This window comes from Mustelus asterias, chromosome 4, assembly GCF_964213995.1.
Source record: "Mustelus asterias chromosome 4, sMusAst1.hap1.1, whole genome shotgun sequence".
Taxonomy (NCBI): Eukaryota; Metazoa; Chordata; class Chondrichthyes; order Carcharhiniformes; family Triakidae; genus Mustelus; species Mustelus asterias.
In genome coordinates, this window is record NC_135804.1 from 82121716 (window position 1) to 82146979 (window position 25264).

The 25264-nt window shown below is 48.2% G+C and overlaps 1 protein-coding gene across 2 annotated transcripts in view; it reads right to left on the bottom strand.

Moving 5' to 3' along the window:
• LOC144492339 (sodium- and chloride-dependent neutral and basic amino acid transporter B(0+)-like) overlaps positions 1 to 25264 on the bottom strand; it is a 100127-nt gene that overhangs the window by 44830 nt on the left and 30033 nt on the right. For both annotated transcript variants that reach the window (XM_078210333.1, XM_078210332.1), the window contains exon 2: positions 23446 to 23599. In XM_078210333.1, coding sequence (XP_078066459.1) covers positions 23446 to 23599 — 154 coding nt within the window. The remainder of the gene's footprint in view (positions 1 to 23445; positions 23600 to 25264) is intronic.

Sequence of the window (25264 nt, forward strand, 5' to 3'; positions counted from 1 at the left end):
GGGGTCAGACAGGCGTTTTTGTGGAGGAAGTCGAGAAACACTGATGGTGGTTTGCCTCCCTGGTGCCGGGATCAGGGATGTTTCTGGAGTGGGAGGGAGAGGAGCCAGAGGTCGTGGTGCATACTGGTACCACTGACATGGGCAGGAAAGGGGAAGGGGTTATGAAAGGAGAATATAGGAAGTTAGGTAGGGAGTTAAGAAGAAGGAACGCAAAGGTAGTAATCTCAGGATTGCTGCCTGTGCCACGGGACAGTGAAGGAAGGAACGGAATAAGGTGGAAGATAAATGCGTGGCTGAGGGATTGGAGCAGGGGTCAGGGATTCAGGTTCCTGGATCATTGGGACCTCTTTAGGGGCAGGTGCAACCTGTACAAAAAGGACGGGTTTCACTTAAATCCCAGGGGGACCAATATCCTGGCGGGAAGGCTTGCTAAGGCTACTGGGGAGTGTTTAAACTAGAATGGTTGGGGGATGGGAATCGAAATGAGGTGACTGGGAGAGAGGAGGTTAGCTTAAAAATAAAAGGGGCTTGTAGACAGTGTGAGAGGGAGGATAGGCAGGTGACGGAGAAGGGGAGCGCTCAGACCGAAGGGTTGAGATGTGTGTATTTTAAAGAGTGTAGTGAACAAAATGGATGAGCTTAGAGCGTGGATCACTACTTGGAAGTGTGATGTGGTGGCCATTACAGAGACTTGGATATCTCAGGGACAGGACTGGATACTTCAAGTGCCGGGTTTCAGACGTTTCAGGAGGGACATGGAAGGAGGCAAAAGAGGTGGGGGAGTGGCACTGTTGATCAGGGATAGTGTCACGGCTGTAGAAAAGATGGATGCCACAGAGGGATTGTCTACGGAATCTCTGTGGATGGAGGTTCGCAACAGGAAGGGGTCAATAACTTTACTGGGTGTTTTCTATAGTAAGAAGTCTCACAACACCAGGTTAAAGTTAAAGTTGGACTTTAACCTGGTGTTGTGAGACTTCTTACTGTGTTCACCCCAGTCCAACGCTGGCATCTCCACATCATGACTACCATCGACACCGCAAACTGCCTGCTTCAAGTGGAGAGGATCTCCAAGAAGATCACGCGTATCGACAGACATCAAGTTTCTACAAACATGCAAGAAAGCATTCTGTAACTTGATGTTGTGTCTCTGTGCACTGTTTGAGAGCACATTTCCACTCCATCCGACGAAGGAGCAGTGCTCCGAAAGCTTATGGTATTTGCTACCAAATAAAACTGTTGGACTTTATAAAAAAAAAGGTTGGACTTTAACCTGGTGTTGTGAGACTTCTTACTGTGTTCACCCCAGTCCAACACCAGCATCTCCACATCATGTTTTCTATAGAAGCAGGGATGTGGAGGAGCAGATTGGGAAGCAGATCCTGGAGAGATGTGATAATAACAGAGTGGTCGTGATGGGAGATTTTAATTTCCCAAATATGGATTGGAATATCCCTAGGATAAGAGGTTTAGATGGGGAGGAGTTTGTTAGGTGTGTTCAGGAGGGCTTCCTGACACAGTATGTGGATAAGCCTACAAGAGGAGAGGCTGTACTTGATTTGGTATTAGGGAATGAACCTGGGCAGGTGTCAGATCTGTCAGTGGGAGAGCATTTTGGGGATAGTGATCATAACTCTATCTCCTTTACATTAGCATTGGAGAGAGATAGGATCAGTCAAGCTAGGAAAGTGTTTATTTGGAGTAAGGGCAATTATGAGGCTATTAGGCAGGAAATTAGAGGCATAAATTGGAAGGAGGTTTTCTCAGGGAAATGTACAGAAGAAATGTGGCAAATTTTCAAGGAAAATTTGTCTGGAGCTCTGCACAGCAACATTCCAATGGGACAGGGGAGTTACGGTAGGTCACAGGAACCATGGTGCATGAAAGCTGTAATGAATTTAGTCAAGAAGAAAAGAAAAGCCTACAAAAGGTTCAGGGAGCTCGGTAATGTTAGAAATCTAGAAGAGTATACGACTAGTAGGAAGGAACTTAAGAAGGAAATTAGAAGAGCAAGAAGGGGTCATGAGAAGGCCTTGGCAGACAGGATAAAGGAAAACCCCAAGGCAGTCTACAAGTATGTTAAGAGCAAGCGGATAAGATGTGAAGGAGTAGGACCTATCAAATGTGACGGTGGCAAAGTCTGGATAGAACCGGTAGAAATGGCAGAGGTACTCAATGAATACTTTGCTTCAGTATTCACAGTGGAAAAGGATCTTGGTAGTTGCAGTGCAGACTTGCAGTGGACTGAGAAGATTGAACATGTGGACATTAGGAAAGAGGATGTGTTGGAGCTTTTGAAAAGCATCAAGTTAGATAAATCACCGGGACCGGATGGGATGTAACCCAGGTTACTGTGGGAGGCGAGGGAAGAGATTGCTGAGCCTCTGGCAATGATCTTTGCATCATCAATGGAGACGGGAGAGGTTCCGGAGGGTTGGAGGATTGCGGATGTGGTTCCGTTATTCAAGAAAGGGAGAAGAGATAGCCCAGGAAATTATAGACCAGTGAGTCTAACCTCAGTGGTTGGTAAGTTGATGGAGAAGATCCTGAGAGGCAGGATTTATGAACATCTGGAAAGGAATAGTATGATCAGAAAAAGCCAGCACGGCTTTGTCCAAGGCGGATCATGCCTTACGAGTCTAATTGAATTTTTTGAAGATATAACGAGACACATAGATGAGGGAAGAGCGGTAGATGTTTATATGGATTTCAGCAAGGCGTTTGATAAGGTGCCCCATGCAAGGCTCATTGAGAAAGTGAAGGAGCATGGGATACAAGGAGACATTGCTTTGTGGATTCAAAACTGGCTTGCCCACAGAAGGCAAAGAGTGGTTGTAGATGGGTCTTTTTCAGCGTGGAGGTCAGTCACCAGTGGAGTGCCCCAGGGATCTGTTCTGGGACCCTTGCTCTTTGTGATTTTTACAAATGACCTGGATGAGGAAGTGGAAGGATGGGTTAGCAAGTTTGCTGATGACACAAAGGTTGGTGGGGGTGTGGATAGTGTAGAGGGATGCCAGCAGTTGCAACGAGACATAGATAAGATGCAAGACTGAGTGGAGAAGTGGCAGATGGGCTTCAACCCAGATAAGTGTGTGGTGGTTCATTTGGCAGGTCGAATAGGATGAAAGAATATAATATTAAGGGTAAGACGCTTGGCAGTGTGGAAGATCAGAGGATCTTGGGGTCCGGGTTCATAGGACGCTCAAAGCAGCGTCGCAGGTGGAGGCTGTGGTTAAGAAGGCGTATGGAATACTGGCCTTCATCAATAGAGGAATTGAGTTTAGAAATCGGGAGATAATGCTGCAACTGTATAGGACCCTGGTCAGACCCCACCTGGAGTACTGTGCCCAGTTCTGGTCGCCTCATTACAGAAAGGATGTGGAAGCCATAGAAAGGGTGCAGAGGAGATTTACAAGGATGTTGCCTGGATTAGGTGGCATGCCTTATGAGGATAGGTTGAGTGAGCTAGGTCTTTTCTCCTTGGAGAGGCGAAGGATGAGAGGTGACCTGATGGAGGTGTATAAGATGTTGAGGGGTACTGACAGAGTGGATTCACAGAGGCTTTTACCCAGGGCTGAAATGGTTGTCACGAGAGGCCACAGGTTTAGGGTGCTGGGGAGTAGGTACAGAGGAGATGTTAGGGGTAAGTTTTTCACTCAGAGTGGTGGGTGCGTGGGATCGGCTGCCGGTAGTGGTGATGGAGGCGGATTCGATAGGGTCTTTTAAGAGACTTTTGGATAAGCTCATGGAAGTTAGTAAGATAGAGGGTTATAGGTAAGCCTAGTAGGTAGGGACATGTCCGGCGCAACTTGTGGGCCGAAGGGCCTGTTTGTGCTGTAGCTTTTCTATGTTCTACGTTCTAAAGTAAATGCTAGGTTTCAGCGCAGTCAAGTGGTTGACAGATAATTTATTATGTGGTGTTTTCAGGGACTGAAAAGATGATCTGCGCTTCCCATAGAAACAGATTGCTTTGAGTTTTCAGCAGGAACGGAGGAGGATCAATTGTTATCATTGAAAATATCCCGAAGGGAAAAAACAGTAAAACGGGGAAATGAGAGAACTGGCCCAAAATGTATTTTCCTATTGGATTCAGAACATCAAAGTTCAGAAAATATTCTTTTGGCCTGGATCTTCCGGGGAACTCAAACTTCCCCCACCTAGACACTGCTCCATATTTCTTGCCAGGTCTTTCGAGCTTGGCAATAAAAGACATGCAGAACACTGTCCCTCTAAGAGCTGCGTTGCAGCAATGTAATTGGGGGAAAGACAGGATGCATCCTTTTTTTATGGCAATATTGTGAATCTGGAAATACTCTTTATCAGGCTTGGCTTCGACAAAAATCGATTCAACTCCAGGTATCTGGTTAACTTCTTTATTCCCTTTAACTACGTCGGGTCAGCCTTCCGTAATGATGCGGGTTACCGAAGCCTGTAGCCATCAGGGGAGACTGAACACATTTCCCGCGCTTTGTACAATTTCAGAACTGGCGCCAAAGACATCACGTGACCGCACCGACCGCAAATTCAAATACTTTTTCAGAACAGGCGCCAAAACATCAACACTACACATATATTTACATCCACATTCCCCCCTTTTATCACTCTGTGATAACCGCTAACATCGTCGTGGCTCGTTCAATTCAGGTTACAATTGTATTTTCATCAAGTCCAATATTACTTTATCTCCCTCATCCTCTGCATCCAATTCTGCCTCCACTTTTCGTCAGGCTTCCTCCTGGACCTCGTGGTCCAGTATGAGTTTGTATTCCTCGTCCTCCTCCTCACTCGTGGCCACCATCATCAGCTGAGTCGGTCGTGATCCTATCGATTCCAAGGTGGTCATCGCCCATGTGATGAGACACTTTACAATTCCAATACTTATACAAAGAACTAAGAGTATGGCTGATGCGCGATTAAATCACTCGGGAGGCTGGATCATACCCGGGAAATAAAGGCTTTTATTAGTAACAAGAATGGAGCATACTGCATAACAGTACAATCCCAGACTAAAGGGTCACCAGGCAGTGCAGTGACCTTTATACTCCTACAGGTAGGCGGAGCCAACCGGAGCGTACCACAGAACAATACCAACAGGTAGAACACCCCAACCCTAACCCCAACAGTGACAACAGTAACATATGTACAAGTACCCATAGTGCTAACCATCTATGGTTCAGTACCCATAGTGGTAACCATCTATGGTTCACCACAATGGCATATAACCCCAGCTTCTTCAACCAACCAAGCCATCCTGACAGTTCCCATTCCCCCAATCCCTTGCCCTCTCTAATAGACCCTAGTTGCTGGTCAATTTGGTTCAGGTAATTAGTGAGATTATTAGTGACCTTATCTAGTCCCAGTATGCAGTTATCCTTCACTATGGCACGCATGCCTCCTTGTCGAGCCAGCAGGTAATCCAAGGCATATCTATTCTGCTGGGCATACAGCCTGAGTTTCTCTAATTGGACGGTGACGACCCGGAGGGCCCCCAATGGCTCGGACAAGGAACCATGCTGGGAAGTATGGTCCCTATTGCCACCGCCTGGGGGTAAGGGTAGGACAAATAATTGGTGGCCGTACCATTGAAAAAGAAGAAATACCCTGTTTCAGTGTACATGGTCTCTGAACACTTTTGCCATGTCCCGTTGGCTCAAACCCGGTGATAGGTATCATCGGTTCCCAAGAACAGGGATCTGGAACCTGTACATGAAGGTACCATCCATCTTCCTTCTGCATTAATCTGTACTGTCGTAAAGTCCCTACCGTAAGCATGAAGGTGGGTGCCATTCATATGGCCACAAATTAGATTTTCCCCTTTTCCCAAAGCTATGCAGGTAGTATTCAAACACTTACAGATTACCTCATCTCTCTGGGCTTCGTACCCATATTTATGCTGATAGCAATGCTTGCTCAGGCAGGGGTGATCCTGGCACACATAAACTATGGAGCATCCCCAAATATTCCCCTGCACTTACAGCACAGAACATCAAGCTGATGAGCTCCAAGAGTATTTTTGCCAATTTCATGTTGGTTCGTCCTTACTTGACCACTACCTGAAGAGGACAAAAACATAACGACAAGCATAACAACCACAGAGTAAAGAGCATGTCACCCAGTACCGCCTCTCATACTAATCATCTGTAAGATCCTCCTCACTGCCATCCTCAATTCCCCCCTTTTTGGGATCGGTTTGCCCGATCAATTTATAGTGGTGGAGGTGGACCCAAGCATTGCGTCCCGCCACCTTAGCCGCTGTAGGGGTGGTTAACAAGACTTGGAATGGGCCCTCCCACCACGGCTCTTTATGCTTGCGAGTCCAATTTTTGATAAGGACAAATGAGCCCAGTTTTACTTTAGTGGGAGTGGATAAGGTAGGGGGGTTACCGTAAGCAGCCTGGATTTGCGAATGAAGATGACGCAAAGAGTGGGTAAGGGAGAGAATATATGAGGTCATTTCATCCGTCATATGATGGAAATGAACAGGTGTCTTTGACCCATCATCCCAAGGGGTCCGCAGGGGTCGACCATACAAGACCTCCGCAGGCGAGAGACGGGGCGGTCCTGCAGGGGTGGTTCATATTTGAAATAAAGCTACAGGGAGTAGTCTGACCCAAGACAGACCTGAAGTTTCTACAAGTTTAGCCAGCTTGGTTTTGAGCATTTGATTGGAACATTTGACTACACCAGCAGCCTGGGGATGGTGAGCGCAATGGAGTTGTTGGCGAATATTCAGCTGGGCGCACAGTTCCTTATTGACCGATGCAATAAAATGTGGGCCATTGTCAGAACTCAGGCAGGTCGGGACGCCAAATCGAGGCACAATTCCGCGCAGTAAAATCCTGACAACAGTTGTTGCTTTGATATCCGATGTAGGATACGCTTCAATCCACTTACTAAAGACATCCATGATTACTAAGACATATTTATACCCCTGACATCTCTGCAACTCAATGAAGTCCATCTGCAGGGTCTCAAAGGGGCCTGCCGGCAGGGGAGTCTTACCCAGATCACAGGGCGCACTCTTGCCTGGATTATGCTGTTCGCATATTAAACAGCGGGGAATTAGACTTTGTGCCATGTCCTGTAGGCGAGGATGCCACCAGGAAGGAGTAAATCACTAAGAGGCCTTGCACCACAGTGAGTTGTAAAGTGTACACAATCAATCACCCAGAGAGCCAAAGTATCAGACATATAGGTTTGGTTAGCAGGGGTGATCCAGACTCCGGATTCTGGGTCTACCCTACAGCTCAGTGCATTCCATAAATCTTTGTCGCGAGGCGAGGCTTCTTGCTGCGATCTAAGGTCATCGATGGTTGGCATGGGTTTCTCAGAGGCAGGGCCATCTGCGTCCAGACTTTTCCCCTGCCTCATCATTCGGGGCACAATCATCTGACAAGTTTTAGAAAGCAATTTGGCCGCCTCATCTGCCCTATGGTTACCTAAAGTGACAGGGTCTTTACCAGCGGTATGGGCAGCGCACTTAATCACCGCAATGAGTGCAGGCAGAAGAAGGGCCTGTCGTAAGTCAGACACCAGTTGTTTGTGTGAAATAGGGGCGCCGGATGATGTAAGGAAGCCTCTATTTCTCCACAGTTGTCCAAAGTCATGGACAACTCCAAAAGCATACTGGGAGTCTGTGTAGATGTTAACATTCAAACTCCGACCCAGGACACAAGCTCTGATGAGGGCAAACAGTTCGGCTTGCTGAGCCGAGAAAGAGGTCTCAAAAGCTGCTGACTCCAAAATAACCCCCTGGTCATTCACAATTGCGTGCCCTGAGAGCCGATGGCCTCTCTCGTCAATGGAGGCACTGCCATCGGTGAACATAATGAGATCGGGGTTCGTCAGGAGAATTTCAGAGAGATCGGGGCGCACGGTGGTGTCTTCCCTGAGAAGGACGGAACAGTCATGTGGAGGGGAATCAGCGACCCGGGGAGGGTGGGTCAGGAAATTGGCTGGATTAATAACAGTGCAATACTTAAAGGTAAGTTGAGGATTATTAAGCAAATAAAACTCATATCGGTTCTGTCTGGCCGCAGTCAGATGTTGTGTCTGTAACTGGCCCAACAGTGCTGCCACCGTGTGAGTGGTGTATATGACAATGGGCTGTTGTAAAGTCAGATTTGCAGCCGCCTTCAAGCTGAGGTAAATAGCCGCAAGGATTTGGGTGCAGTGTGGATATCCGAGCGCTACAGGGTCCAGTCTAGAGGAAAAATAGGCAACCGGTCAGTGTCGGTCACCATGAAGTTGAGTTAAAACCGAAGTAGTGCAGTCGTCGATGATCGTACAGAAGAGTTGAAAGGGTCGATCGTATAAAGGCCTCCCCAGGGCTGGTGCCTGTATTAAGGACTGTTTTAATTCACTGAACGCCTCTTCTGCTTCTGCGGAAAGGACGAAGGATCCCTCCTTAGCCGTATAAGGGGTTAGTTCTTTTGTCAACAAGGTCACATTGGGGATCCACTGCCGGCAGTAATTAATCATACCCAACCACCGTCGGACTTGCTTGGCATCAGTGGGACTGGGGAAGTGTGTTATTGGTTCAATTCGACTTTCTTCCAGGTGACGAGTATCAGCGGACAGCAGGACACCTAAGAACTTAACAGTGGTTTGAGCGATCAGGACCTTACCGGGAGACACAACGAAGCCTAAGTAGGACAGGTAATTCAGGACCTGAACGGCACCTTCTCTATTACTGCATTCATCCGAACTTACTATAAGCAAATCATCAACGTATTGGATGAGGGTTGATCCACTAGCAGGGGTTAAATTCTGTAATTGTTTCTGGAGACACTGCGAGAAGAGGGTAGGCGAGTTAATAAAGCCCTGAGGTAGTCGAGTCCAGGTATATTGTTGGCCGTTGTGGGAAAAGGCAAACAAGAACTGACTATTCGGATGTAATGGGATGGAGTAAAAGGCATGCTGAAGATCAATAACCGCGAACACCTGAGCATTAGCTGGAATGGAGGCCGGGATATGGGCACCAAGGCACGTAAAGGCTGGACAATAGAATTAATGGCTCGTAAATCCTGGATGAGACAATATTCATTTGGCTTTCCTGGTTTAGGGACTGCAAGGATTGGGGTATTACATGGGGACTGACATGGTAATAGAATCCCTTGATGTAAAAGGCTATCGATCAGTCGAGTGATACTCGGGAACGGCTTGCGCCTTTAAGGGATATTGCCGGATTGACGGAAAAGTCACATTAGGTTGCACCAAGATCTCGATGGGTTCAATATCCGTAAATCCAACCTGCACAGAGTCCACTGCCCATACAGAGGGGTTAGTGTATTCTATAATGTCCTTTCCCTCGTGTCAATGGAGGACTGCAGTGGAGACCTGCGGGTGGTGATAAAATTGGATACACAGGTTCCCAGGAAGCTCTTGTTTGTCCGTTCTGCGTGGGTCAGCTAATTCCACCGCTCTGTGCACCATGGGGCCCAGATCTTTGGCATGATTAGGTGGGGTGACAGATCTGATAATATGCGGGGCCACTCCAGACGGCTGTTTCCACAATTGGAGAGGGACGTTGACATAGTCAGCTTCACCCTCCGGTCCCTGAACCCAGGCACGGGTCTCAATGGTCCATGATGTACCTTCAAAATCCTTGAAAAACTCTGCCAAATCGTGATTCTGGCCACTGCGAACGTAGGCAAGGGTCACATGGCGTGTGGCACCCACCAGATCTAAGGTCCACCACTGGGGAACTGATGCGACGTAACACGTTTGAGGAGATTGTGACATGTCAATTTGGATACCAGCCTCTGAACAGCGGAGTTGAAGTTGAAAGGCATACAACAAATCTCTCCCCATTAGGTTGCAATCGATTCCAGGGGTGATAACAAATTGATGATCCACGGTTTCGCTCTGATAGGACACCGGGACCTTTTCTGACACCGCATATTGCAAAACTTGACCCTGGAGTCCGGAAAGGTTTTGGGTTTGTTTCGATTGGGGTAACTTCAAGGTGGCTTGTACGGAGGACATAGCTGCCCCAGTGTCTACCAGAAACGGATACCAGTGATTATAGAGCTTCAACATCAATAAGGGTTCTTGGTCGGATTGAGACTCCGTCAGTAACAGCATACGTTGTCAGAAGGGATTCTGCTGGGAAAATGGACTGTAGGGTCCGCGTCTATCACCTCCCCTAGTCTGCCTTCTGCTGGGGCACTCCTTGCTGTAATGTCCCAGACGGCCACAGTTAAAACAGCCATCAGATCTGGCATTATTCCGGCCCCGTGGGGTTCTCTCATGTCCTCGATGCAGGTTATAAGGTGGGTAATGAGTATATGGCGGGCCATAGAAGGGAGCTGTAGGGCCACTTGGATGGGTTCTATATCCATATCCCTGCTGGCCTACCCACCCTGGATGATAAAAGTGAGGTTCCATTTGATAATGCACCTGATCAGGGTCTCCTCTGATAGGAGGCTGCCGCGGTTCCACTTTCATTACATATTCAGTTTTTTCAGGTTTGACCTTAGCCTGAGGTTCCTCTTTCAGGCCTTGAGGTTCCCCTCTAGTGTCCCCTTGTGAGTTTGGCCAGAAGGCTTTGACAGCACGGGACATCTGCACGGGGGAGCTGTCTGCCCAATTAATGTTATTGGTCTTTATGGCTGTCGCCACCATGGAAGGGAGACAATGCATAAGGATTGAGCAGTACTGCGGCGAAGGGCTCCCCTCCGTGTACCTCTGGTCTCCCGACTGAGTTTCATAGATTTCGTGGAACCTTTCTAGGAACTCCTCTGCCCCTTCACTCTTCCGGGGTTTCAATTCCAATATCTTGGACAAATCAACAGGCTTCTGCAAAGTGCGACTGACCGTCTGAAGTATCAAATCGATGCGTCCTTGCCCCGTATTATTAATCGGTAATAGATCGTCATGGATGCGGACCGGGTGGTCATCCGTGCTCACATGGCCGAGGAATCGGGTGCACTCCGATGGGGTCAGCACCTGACGAACCAATGCCCACAGGTCTCTTGACTCAGCGCCATAAACCTGGATAGTGGCGCGAAGGAAGTCTACAAATTTTTGCGGGGTCTTATGCCGATCAGGTGCGCTGCCTAGTATGGCCATCAATTCATTTGGCTTCCATGGGTAATATACTTCCATAGTTGCCCGGGAGTTTACGCCATTTGGGTCGTGTCGAGGGTTGGGCATTGGTCTTATAGGGTAGTTCCCAGGGTGATTATTCATCTGTGCTTTGGATTCACTGCCCTGGTTTTTATGGCTCCGCGTGCGACCGGAAACAGGTTCGTCTACCAGAGGTTCAGTATGTTGGGCGTCGGGGCTGGGACAGTAGGGACTGGGACTGGGACTGGTGACGTTAATTACAATTGGGGTCTGCGAACCTAACATGCCAGGGAGAGGGGGGTACAGGGTCGACTGTTGTCCCTAGTACGGGGGAGGCGCAGTTTTACCCTCAGGAGAAGGGGCAGTTGGACCAGGGATCTCTTCCCGTGTATCGGCGTCTGCATTAGATGCCGTCGGGGGTGTTTCTGCTGAGGGATGCCCGGGCTCGGGCTGCTCTTGAGGCGGGTGAGGCAGAAGAGGTGCAGTTACCCCTATCATCCAATTTTGTAGATCCTCATCTGTATCATTATCAGTGACCTTGATACCATCCATCATGTTCCCTATCTCAGAAACCTCACGATCCTTGAGAGAACGTTTCTTATGTAAGCATTCCCTTTTCAACACCTCAACCGGTTTCAGAGTCCCTCCCTCCATTAATTCTATTTCCAACTTAACAGCATTGTCCTGCCAGCTGGATAGGAGACTCTGCTCCTTTAACTCCTGACAATATTGCAACCATAACCCTATGAGCTCCTTCGTCTTCCTTCCCATATTCTTTCGCCAAATTTGTTGCTGCGCAGCTTTAACAAGTTGGATATTTTTGGTCCCTCCTGGGGGCCATTCGGATGGCCCCAATTTATGGGTCAATGCCCCTGACAATTGTCTCAATTTGGTGGCTTTATCCGGATATTTTTCGCAAAGCATTTGTAAGGCTGAATTTGTCTGATTGGTTGTATCCAAATAGTTCCCCATTTTAAAACAAACTGTTGTATTCACTCAATATCCTGGTAAATTCAATTCGAGCTCTAACAATTCTATCACCACCTCACCAGTTTCCTGGTGACCCTCGCTGATCAATGGCGACCCTCAGTGAATTACAGTTCTGGCCAATTATTCACTGACTAATTAATTTTTACCTCACCGGTTTCACAGTGACCCAAATAACAACCGACCTGGAGTTGCACAAGCTGATGAAATCACAGGCTATTCTGTCGGGATGGCTGGCGACAACAAACGAAAGGTCAAGAAACACCAGAATTACAGGGCAGAGGAAAACCAAGTGGTAGTATCAACGGTACTCATGCACTTGGGTGGCCAATTCCTCAGTCCTGGACTCGGTGCTGCTGACTCTAACGCCGTTTCCTGTCGCTCGCCGACCGTTGGAATCCCACTTCTGACACCAAATGTTAATCTTGAAATACTCCTTATCAGGCTTGGCTTCGACAAGAATCGATTCAACTCCAGGTAACTAGTTAACTTCTTTATTCCCTTTTACGATGTCGGGTCAGCCTTCCGTAATGGTGCGGGTTACTGAAGCCTGCAGTCATCAGAGACTGAACCCAGTTCCCGCGCTTTGTACAATTTAAATACTGTTTCAGAACCGGCGCCAAAAACATCACGAGACCGCACCAACCGCAAATTCAAATACTTTTTCAGAACAGTCGCCAAAACATCAACACTACACATATATTTACATCCACAATATGATACGTTTAAGGGGCCAGTGTGAATATTAGTAACTGGGTGTATATGGGGGCAGGGTGTGTTGGTGGGTGAGGTTAAGTAGTTAGATGGGTAGGGTGGGTGAGGGGAAGGTGGCTGAGATGGTGGGTTGTTAAGGAGTTGCCGGAGAGCCAGAGTGGGGGGTAGCCTGGATGGGAGGGGTAGGGTAGTTGAGATCCATGGGTTAGTCAGATGGTCATGGTGTTGATTGGGGGGGGGAGGTAGGTCCAAGTTAATCGAGGGCTCCGAGGGGATAGTCAGGAGACAGTTGAGGAGGGAGTCTGGCAGTTGAGGAGCCAGTCGGGGTATCAGTCTGAGTCAGTTGTGGAGTTGCCAAGGCGTTATACGAGGTTTTTTTCTAACCAATACAGTTTTTCCAATCCGTGGCCTGCAGGCTGGATTGTGGCCCCTGGGGCCATTCTATGGGCCCTCTAGAGCCATACTGGGAGCAGAGATGACTCTTCAAAGTGCCACCACATGTTTATAATATCATAAGATAATCACAAATAAGGATGCACCATCCAGTAAGATCCTACCAGTTTCACCATTGCAACACTGAGTTGCTATAAATGCACCTAAGGGTTTTCACCTGTAGTATTCTCCATCCAAGTACATCTGTCTATTTATCATGCTATATCGCAACAACCTATCCTGGCATCAGTCTAAAGTTTGCCATTCACAGGTTTGAACCTGTGTTCCCTGTATTGAATTAACAATGGTGTTCACAATGCTGGTAAGACAGGTAAGAGAATCTGAAGATGCTGCATGGGGCTGTTCCCCTCCCTTGTTTGCTGTTGATAGGAGAACACTGGGAAAATAAGAGACTATGGGCTGAACTCTCCGATGTCGCTCGCAGCCAGGATTCTCCTGTCCTGCTGAGGTGAACGGAGATTTGACTGAGCACCAAATTCTCCATACTTGCTGTCAGCAGCGGCGGGGCATGAATGGCTGGAGAATTCCGGCCAATGGGTGCCCATGGAGGGGAGAGACTGCAGGGGTTGAGGGCGGGGGGGGGATGAGGAGAGAGTGCGGGGTGTGAGGGGAGACTGCAGGGGTTGAGGGCGGGGGGGGGGGACGAGGAGAGAGTGTGGGGTGTGAGGGGAGACTGCAGGGGCCCAGCAGTGCAATGCTGTGGACCCTGGGGTGGGGGGAAGAGGCTGGCTGGTGCATCGGTGAGTGAGTGAGGAGTGAGTGAGCAAGCAAGCGAGCGAGCAAGTGTGAATGTGAGAGTGAGAGAGTGTGTGAGAGGGTGTGAGAGAGAGAGTGTGAGTGAGAGAGAGAAAGAGAGAGAGTCTGTATACATACGTCTGGCTCACTCCAACCTCAGGATTCTCCCTCACCCTCTTCATTCCCACACACCAACAGATACTCACACTCACTCACACAGTGGGTGAGGGTGAGCAAGTGAGCACCCCAAGGCTGAATGTGTGCTGGACAGGCACATTCTGACCCTTTCACACTCCAACAGTCATTTTCATTCATTACTCTTTTTTTTAAAAAATGATCAATTTACTGGTTTGACTTTGCTTCATTTTTGCTCAACAACTTCTTTCTTGACTGAATTTTCTTTTGAGATTAATGTATCTTTCCAAAGTTTACTCATTTGTCTCTTGAGTGAGAAAGTAATAAAAGTGTGGTCCTGGGGTTGGACAAACCCGGTCTAACATTCCCTGGGTAACCATCCAACTAACTGCATCAGAGCTGTCCAGAGTCTTAGTTAGATTCAAAGACATTCTCCCAGGGAGTAGCGGAATTACCCAGCAGAATTACCCTGACGGTGGTTTACATCCCGTGCGGACATGAAGATCGCTTGGGACAAAATATACACCACTGCAAATAGTCTTGAGAAGAAACATCCCAAGGCCTTGTTCATCGTGGATGGGACTTCAATCAGGCCAAACTCAAGAGCGTACTTCCAAGTTACCACCAACTCATCTCCTGTTCCACCAGAGGCTCAAACATCCCAGACCACTACTACACAAATATCAAACATGCCGATTGCTCTATCGTGCACCCAAACTTTGGCAAATCAGACCACAAGGCTGTGCTCTTATACCCGGCTCACAAGCAAAAACTGAAGCAGGAGAAGCCATCAAAGAAAGTCATGCAATGTTGGTCTAAGGAATCGGATGGATCTCCTATGGGACTGCTTAGAGTCAGTGGACTGGTCAGTATTTAAAAACTCTGCGACCAGCCTGAATGAGTACGCCACTACAGTAATGGACTTTATTAGTAAGTATGTCGAAGACTGTGTGCCAAAGAAACAAATCAGCGCATTTCCCAACCGGAAGCCATGGCTGAACAGGGATATCCACTGCTTGCTGAAGTCTAGGTCAAGTCAGGCGACCCTGACCTATACAAGAAATACGATCTAAGGAGATCCATCAAAAGAAGCCAAAAGACAGCACCGGACCAAGCTAGAGTCCCAGGCTAGCCACAAGGACCCCTGCCAACTATGACAAGATCTGCAAGACATAACAGGCGACAAGATGAAGGCACGTAAAATGGGTGGCACCAATGCACCCCTCCCTGATGAGCACAATGCATTCTATGCCAGTTTTGAGCAAGAGGTCAGCAAGAGCATGCCCTGGAAGCCACGGATGAACCTGTATCTGAGGTCACCATTGCAGATGTCAAAGCAGCTTTCTCAAAGGTCAACCCACAGAAAACGACTGGCCCAGATGGGGATACTGATGCGCTATTCAAACACGAGGCTTGAAGCTCAGTAAATCAAAGGCTTTTATTTACTGTAACAAAGCTACCAGAACTTATATACACTATCCCAGACTAAAGGGGTCCCGGCCAGAGCAGGGACTCTTATACCTCTCCCAGAAGGCAGAGCCCGACTGGGATGTGCCACAACACTACAGTACAAAGGTGTAACAACCCCACCCTAACCCCAACAGCAACAATAGCACAACCCAACAGTAACATATGTACATCCTTGTAGTACTGGCCAGACCCTGGCTCAGTACTATCCAGTGGGAACCACCGATGGTTCACCACATTCACCCCTCCTTTGAGAACAAAGGCCGGCGGGGTACAAAAAACAGAATAAAGTGTCAGCAGTCTATAAGTTCAGACGGTCAGGGGGACCGCACTGTCGTTGTGACCTCCTCAATAGCGGCGGTGACACCGGAGTAGGCACTTGCGGTGGCGTTCTCCCCAAGGCGGCGTCCAGCTGTTCTTCCACGGACTCACAGGCCGGTTGACCCTGAGGTGACGGTAGTCCATGGGATCCTGACACGCCCTGCGGTGGCGACCATCTTCTGGGCTCAGGCAAGCTGTACATGGGAGTAAAATGGTTAAGCAATGGTCCCGATGCTGCCCGCGCCGTGTCCGGGGAAGAAACAAGAGATAAAGGGTTTGTTACAGGGGGTATGGGAGCGACAGGGGTAGCTACGTCCCCTGCTGGCGCCAGGTCTCGGATCGAGACCGTGTCCTCTCGCCCGTCAGGGTATGCCACATAGGCATACTGAGGGTTGGCGTGGAGGAGATGGACCTGTTCGACCAACGGGTTGGACTTGCGGGCCCTTACATGTCGCCGCAGGAGGACGGGTCCTGAGTACGTCAACCAAGACGGTAATGAGGTCCCCGAGGAAGACTTCCGAGGGAATGAGAACATCCTCTCGTGGGGAGTAGCATTGGTTGCCATACACAGGAGGGAGCGAATAGAATGGAGCGTATCAGGGAGCACCTCTTGCCAACGGGGGACTGGAAGACCTTTTGACTTCAACGCCAGTAAGACAGCCTTCCAGACTGTAGCATTCTCACGTTCCACCTGTCCGTTACCCCTAGGGTTGTAGCTCGTGGTCCGACTAGAGGCAATCCCGTAGGAGACCAGGAATTGCCTCAAGTCATCGCTCATGAACGACGAGCCCCTGTCGCTATGGATGTAGCCAGGGTACCCGAACAGGGTAAAGAGATCACGGAATGCCTTGATAACCGTGGCAGCGGATGTATCAGAGCAGGGAACAACAAAAGGGAACCTAGAGTACTCGTCAATGATATTGAGGAAGTACACATTCCGATCTGTTGAGGGAAGGGGGCCCTTAAAATCGACACTCAGTCTCTCGAAGGGACGAGTGGCCTTGACTAAATGTGCCCGGTCAGGTCGGTAAAAGTGCGGTTTGCATTCCGCGCAAACCCGACAGCTCCTTGTTACTGACCTGACGTCCTCCACCAAGTAAGGCAGGTTGCGGGCTTTTATAAAGTGGTAGAGCCGAGTGACCCCAGGATGGCACAGGTTATTATGGAGGGCGTGAAAACGGTCCTCCTGTATACTAGCGCATTTTCCACGCGAGAGGGCATCTGAGGGCTCATTGAGTTTCCCTGGATGGTACATGATGTCGTAGTTATAGGTGGAGAGTTCAATTCTCCACCGCAAGATCTTGTCATTCTTGATCTTGCCCCTCTGCGTGTTGTTAAACATGAACGCCACGGACCGCTGGTCCATGATCAGGGTGAACCGTTTTCCCGCCAAGTAATGGCGCCAGTGCCTGACGGCCTCCACAATGGCCTGGGCCTCCTTTTCCACCGCTGAATGTCGAATTTCGGGGCCTTGGAGGGTGCGGGAAAAAAAATGCGACGGGCCTGCCCGCCTGGTTAAGTGTGGCGGCCAGGGCGAAATCAGATGCATCGCTCTCCACCTGAAAGGGGATGGACTCGTCTACAGCGTGCATTGTAGCTTTCGCGATGTCAGCTTTCAATTTATCGAAGGCCAATCGGGCCTCTGGCGTTAAGGGAAAAGTCGTGGACTTAATGAGCGGACGTGCTTTATCCGCGTAGTTGGGAACCCACTGCGCATAATAAGAGAAGAAGCCTAAGCATCTTCTCAGTGCTTTTGCACTAGCAGGTAAGGGAAGTTCAGAAAGGGGGCGCATACGGTCTGGATCAGGGCCAATGACCCCGTTTTCCACCACGTATCCTAGGATGGCTAAACGGTGCGTACGAAACACACACTTCTCCCTGTTGTAGGTCAAGTTCAGGCGAGATGCAGTGCGTAGGAAGTTCAGGAGATTCGTGTCGTGGTCCTGCTGGTCATGGCCGCAGATGATGACATTATCCAGGTACGGGAAGGTAGCCCGCAGCCCGTTCTGGTCCACCATTCGGTCCATAGCACGCTGGAAGACTGAGACCCCATTGGTGACACCAAAGGGAACCCTAAGAAAGTGATACAAGCGACCATCCGCCTCAAAAGCCGTGTATTGTCGGTCCTCTGGGCGAATGGGGAGTTGGTGGTAGGCAGACTTGAGGTCTATGGTGGAGAACACCCGGTACTGCGCAATCTGATTGACCATATCAGATATGCGCGGGAGGGGATACGCATCCAGCTGCGTATATCGGTTAATGGTCTGACTGTAGTCAATGACCATCCGGGGTTTGTTCCCGCTCTTGACCACCACGACCTGCGCTCTCCACGGACTAGCACTGGGTTGTATGATCCTTTCTTTGAGGAGCCGCTGAACCTCAGATCTAATGAAGATGCGATCCTCAGTGCTGTAACGCCTACTTTTAGTCGCGATGGCACAAGATTCTGGAACAAGGAGGGTGTGGTGATCTTCAGCGTCGAGAGGCTGCAGGCCTGTATTGCATTGCATTGGGCAATTTGGAGGCTGCTGCTGTTTTCCCACTGCCAGTGAAGGGAGTGGCCCACCGTACTGTAGGATTACACTCCTCAAGTGGACCATGAAGTTTAGTCCGAGAAGTATTGGCGCGCAAAGATACGGCAACACAAGGAGCTTGAAACGCTCGTAAACTGTGCCTTGCACCTTCAAGGTTACCACGCAACTCCCTAGCACGGCAACAGACCGGGACCTTGATGCCATAGAGATTGTCTGTTTGGCAGGTTGAATCTGGAGTCCACACCACTTCACAGTGTCTGGGTGGATAAAGCTCTCAGTGCTCCCGCTGTCAAACAGACAATAAATCACATGGTCATTTACCTGGATATTCATCATAGATTTGTCAAGTCTATGAGGCTTGGCCTGGTCCAGGATGATCGACGCCACCGTTGGTTCATGAGCGCCACTGCAGGCAGCCGAAATCGATGAGGAGGACCCCTGCTGGTCATTCGTGGTCAGTGTCGACCAACATGGCTGCCCCCATGAGTCGCACGTGGGTGAGGGCGCCAAACTCAGCGACCCCTGGTGGTCATACTCCTCCGACTCCGTCGACCATAATGGCGTCGTCCTGGTCTCGCACGTGGACGAACCCCGCGATGGCTTCGACGACGAAGACCCGAGCTCTGAAGAATCGCAGGCCGCACTGCCGTTCCTGGGTTTAGAACGGCACACTTTTGAATAATGCCCTTTTTTACCGCATGCGGTGCACAACACAGCTTTAGTGGGACACTTTTGCCGAGTATGCTTCGCTCTTCCACAGAAATAGCACCGCGGGCCGCCCGGGGCTGCAGCCGTCGTCTGGCACGAGTGGGAGCACGCCATTACGCAGCATTTCGAACCCGAGGGACGAGGAGGGATAGGCGACTGCTCCTGCCACGTTGTCTCCACGTGGTCCTCCGGTTATAATACTAAGCTTTTGGAGGCCGTCTCGAGCATCTCTGCTAACTCGATGGCCTGGGTAAGATTAAGGTTAACCTTCTCCAACAGTTTAAGTCAAATGTACGACGATCCGACCCCCGCCACAAACGCATCTCGGGCGAGGTCATACATGCTCTGCTCAGCCGACACAGCTTTGCAGTTACAGCCCCTGGCTAGCTGTAGGAGCTCGTTCGCATATTCCTCCATCGTTTCGCCAGACTGCCATCGTCGAGTGGCTAGGAGGTAACGAACGTGTATCTCATTAGGTGGTTTGGTATAGCGCTTCTTCAGAAGCTCGAGGGCCTTAGTATAATCGGTGGCCGCACGGATCGCGAGGTAGACAGTGTCGCTTACCCTCGCATGGAGGACCCGGAGTCTGTCATCATCTGTGGTGACCGCTGCGGAGGCTGCCAGGTAGTCTTCGAAACACTTCAGCCAGTGGTCGAAGGTGTTAGAAGCGCCCACTGCATGTGGATCTAGCGTAAGGCGTTCCGGCTTCAGAATTTGCTCCATACTCTCTCTCTTTTTTTTTCTTTTTGACGAGAGTTTAACGACAGTAAATAAAATTGATGCGCTATTCAGACACGAGGCTTGAAGCTCAGTAAATGAAATGTTTTTATTTACTGTAACGAAGCTACCAGAACTTATATACACTATCCCAGACTGAAGGGGTCCCAGCCAGAGCAGGGACTCTTATACCTCTCCCAGGAGGCGGAGCCCGACTGGGATGTGCTACAACACTACAGTACAAAGGTGTAACAACCCCACCCTAACCCCAACAGCAACAATAGCACAACCCAACAGTAACATATGTACATCATTGTAGTACTGGCCAGCCCCTGGCTCAGTACTATCCAGTGGGAACCACCGATGGTTCACCACAGATACCCCGATGAGAAATCAGATTCTGCACAGATCAGCTGGCGGGGGTATTCACAGAAATCTTCAACCTCTCTTTACAACAACCTGAGGTCCTTATCTGCTTCAAGAAGATGACCATCATTCCAGCACCAAAGAAAAGCCAAGCAGTCTGCCTTAATGACTATCGCCTGGTGGCTCTGATATCCATCATTATGAAGTGCTTCGAAAGGTTAGTCATGGCACAAATCAATTCCAGCCTCCCGGACTGCCAGGATCCATGACAGTTCACCTCCCGCCACAACAGGTCCACAGCAAACGCCATCTCCCTGGCCCTGCACTCAACCCTGGAACACCTAGATAACAAAGACAGCTATGTCAGACTCCTAGTTATTGACTACAGCTCAGCCTTCAACACCATTATTCCTAGGAAACCCATCTCCAAACTCTGTGGCGTGGGCCTTGGCTCCTCCCTCTGCGATGGGATCCTGAATTTCCTAACCCACAGATTACAATCAGTAAGAATAGGCAACAACACCTCCTCCACGATCATCCTCAACACCGGTGCCCTACAAGGCTGTGTTTTCAGCCCCCTACTGTGCTCCTTATACATCAAATTCCACTCCAACTCAATTTGCAAGTTTGCTGACGACACCACTGTAGTGGATCGGATCTCAAACAATGACGAGACAGAATACAGGAATGAGGTAGAGAATCCGGTGAACTGATGCGGCAACAACAATCTCTCCCACAATGTCAACAAAATGAAGGAGATTGTCATCGACTTCAGGAAATATAGTTGAGAACATGCCCCTGTCTAAATTAATGGGGATGAAGTAGAAACTGTCGTGAGCTTCAGGTTTTTAGGTGTCCAAATCACCAACAACCTGTCCAGGTCCCCCCATGCCAACACTATAGTTTAGAAAGCCCACCAACGTCTCTACTTTCTCAGAAGACTAAGGAAATTTGGCATGTCAGCTACGATTCTCACCAACCTTTACAGATGCACCATAGAAAGCATTCTTTGTGGTTGTACCACAGCTTGGTATGGCTCCTGCTCTGCCCAAGACCGCAAGAAACTACAAAAGGTCATGAATGTAGCTCAATCCATCACGTAAACTAGCCTCCCATCCATTGACTCTGTCTACACTTCCCACTGCCTCGGAAAAGCAGCCAGCATAATTAAGGATCTCATGCACCCCGGACATTCTCTCTTCCACCTTCTTCCATCGGGAAAAAGATACAAAGTCTGAGATCACGTACCAACTGACTCAAGAACAGCTTCTTCCCTGCTGCCATCAGACCTTTGAATGGGCCAACTTGCATTAAGTTGGTCTTTCTCTACACCCCAGCTATGACTGTTATACTACATTCTGCACTCTCTCATTTCCTTCTCTATGAACGGTATGCTTTGTTTTTTATATAGCGTGCAAGAAACAATACTTTTTACTGTATACATGTGACAATAATAAATCAAATCAGAAGTTGAAACTTCCTGGGCAATTCCCATGGAAGCCAGCATGTCAACATTTCCATCGGATGCCAACATGCATCTTGGGTCATAGGTCTAGTCGCCAACCATCCAGAGCCCAAAACATTTGGGCCTTTATTTACAGGCTTACTACAGCACTCTGACTCACTGGATCTTGGACCTAGATCCATTATTGGAAGAGATGTTCAGTAACACCTATATGGGAACATGAACATTCAAAGCGAAAGGTCCTGATGTTGGGACTTGAAGAGAGTCTCAGTTCCTTTCGAGGAATGATTAGCTGACTGTTCAGGTTCTTCCAGCAGCCAGCCCATTTTCTAATAAGCTTTCCATCTTTCTGATGCGAACCAAATTTGTGCAACCTACCTTTGGAATTTAACTCTTTAAGGCCTGGTATTATTTGGGTGAATCCGCACTATACCCTTTCAAATCCAATGGGTGACACACTCCAGTCATTCCCATTGGTGGGGTTGTCCGGTCCCGCCAATGGCACACCCCTGCTGCAGGTTTCCAGGTAGCGGAGGGTGCGAACAATGGAAAACCCCATTGACAGTGGTGGGACCGGACCGTGTTGCCTCCGCCTGCATAAAACATGCTGCCGAGCAGGTTGGGAGAGGAAATCCCACGCACTATGTCCTTCCCGAGGACTGAGTGGAATTTAATGGGACAGGTCACTTCCTGCTCCCATCTTGGATAAAATGTCAGAAATGTTGGAGATGGAGATTCCCCACATTCCATTGGCTGTCCTGCTGCAACTTAACACTAGGATCAGTGTTAATTACTTTAACACAAGACGTCTGCCCCTGTTTCAGGAAAGTCCCAGCATAGAGAGCTGCCACCCAATCAGTTTTTTCTGGCAGCTCCGTATCGCAGTAGCGCCACTGCTGGGACTGTAGTCAGTCCCACCATGCTGAAGAGTCCAAGTAAGTCCGAGGTTGGGGTCCCATCAAGGGGCTGAGGAGTGAGGGGGAGGAGGGGTAATTTTGTTACAACGGGGAGAGCTGAAGGGAGAATGACCTGGGGCGCCTCTGGCTCAGGGGAACCCCAGGTGGGCCTCCCCCCACCTCTCAGTGGCCATTACTTGGCCACTAAAGGGCCTCAGTAGGCCTAAAGGTAGGCAGGCTGCCTGACACCTGTCCCATACACATCTAAAAGTTCAAACAGATCAGGGGCAGGTGGCAGGATCGCCACCTATTAGATTTTCCGTGCCACCCTGCCGTCAACCTTGCCGCCGGCTGAGCAGCAAATCCAGTCTATGATTCCCAGATCAGAGTTCAGCACTCCAGATGGGGTCTACATGAGACTCTTTAAAACTGCAGTATTATTTTCTCCCCTTTATACTCAAGTGCTCTTGAAAGAAAGGGCAACAACATTCTCGGAACAACTCATATCCAAAACCCATCAAGACAAATTCAATAAAATCTGGCAGCCTGAAAGTTGGAATAAAAAAATAACAATAACATGGTGGTAAAACTCAACTGGTTCGCAGATGTCATCAGCTAAACAGCTCAAAACTAACTGCTCCGGTTTACCCATGCCTTCAGTTTCATGCCATGTAATTATCACAATATGTCACATTCCAAAGAAAATATTTATAAATAAACAACAATTTAAAGCTTTGACATTCAATTAATTGTTTCTTTTATTAGAAATTTCGATCCCGTGTAATGATTCTCAGACAGTACATTGAATTTGATATTCTTAATAAATCAATGATTGTGATTCTGTCTTTCTCGTGTATTTTAGATTTGTCTACATTACCTCCTCCATTCCTGTAAGCCAGGTAAGGGAATCTCCAGACGTTGCTCAGACCCACAGCACAGCCGATGACTGAGAGAAAGTAGTCAGTCTTCGAGGACCAGTTGCCTCGATCCACATTCTCGTCACTTTCACCTACATGTTGATCGGTGACAACCTGGGGGGAGCGGGGTGGGGAGGGGGGCGGGTGGGGGGGGGGGGGGGCGTGTGGGGGGAGGAGAGGAAATGGACAACTCAGAAATTAGAGTTTCTCAAACAGAATAAGCATTACGTTCAACCACTACAGAATCACTGGGAAGAATTTTAACCTGCTGGGATGGGTGGGATTCTATGCAAGCAGCAGGTTAAGATAGTTGAAACTGGATCCAAGTTGGCAGGGACCTGGCGACTTCTGCCTTTCACAAAATCATGGCCCATAACTTCCGATCGCTGGCAGACAGCTATGGTCCGCCAGAAATGCAAGAATGTTTGGGGCGCTTGCCTGCCCTGAAAATTCTGCCGATGGCGACAAGCAGTCTTCTGAAACCATCTCCGCAGACCCAGCGCAAGGCAGGAGAACACTGACACTTATGAGGCGGCCAGGCTGGCAATGCCCATTGAGGATCAGTTTGGAACCAGCAATTTTTCATTGAAAACAGAGAACGATTTCCCTGTCGTTATAAAAGGTATTTGAAGTTTTTTTAAAATTTTTAAACTTAAGTATTTTAGATAGTTAATGCTATTGTTATTGGCTCATTTAAAAAGTTTTTTTTAATGATTGAAGATGCGTATTTAATGTATAAACAGGTTTCATTATTTGTGCTAAATTTGTGAAGCTACTATTTAGATCTGCATTATATTACTATATAACTTTACATGTGGCTTGCTTATAAGTGTCCATATGTTTTAATTTAGAACATTCTAAATCGGGGAAATTATTAAAATCTGCATTATATTATTATAAAAGTTATATAAGTGTTCCTGTGTTTTAATTTAGAATATAGAAACTGAAAATTTAATTGGAAAGATGAGAGGTCAGAAATTCTCGAACCCTGTTTTGAGCAAAGGAGAGTTTACGTTTGGGCCGTGGAAAATCTGAACGTGTTTATCATTTGTTTCCTTCTGCCTTGCTTACTTCATTTATAATTTTCATATTTAACTGTTCTGTATGTTTCAACAAAGAATTCATATAATTTCATATTTAAATGTTTTGTTTTGTTTCAATGAAGCATTAGTAGAATTTTGTCATTTAATGAAAAATATTTATTAACACAAATAATGTTATGAATACAAAACTTTGATACCATGTTAACATTTAACTCAGCATTTTACTTTTGCAGCTGCGCTGACGTGTTTAATTGCCTCATGTTTCAAGTTTCTTACAAAATATATATATCTCAATAACAACAATCAATAAAATATTTTTATACATGAACACAACAGTTCTGTCGTTCCTAAGGTGAGGGAAGGATATGAAGAGAGGCAAGGAGGAAAGGGGAGGGAGGGGGAAAAAGGGGTACGGGGAAAAAGAGGGGTGGGGGGAAAGAGTTCGGGTTTTACATGTAACCTGACTCTTCCGTGTCTAAACAAAGCCTGAAAAAGAACTTCAGTCAATCAAGCTAAAAGCGCAATGTTCCACCAGTAGAACATTCCACCAGTGGTGGAACATGACTCCAGATTTTGAAGGTGCACTGGATTCTGTAATATCTATCAGCGAGATAGTTCATATCAGCTTACAGGATACTTGCATATGTCATCTTAAGGGATATCTGAAGCATAGCATTTGAACTAAACAAGTTGCAATAGGATCAACATTGCATCAGGGAGACTCTTAACATTGGAA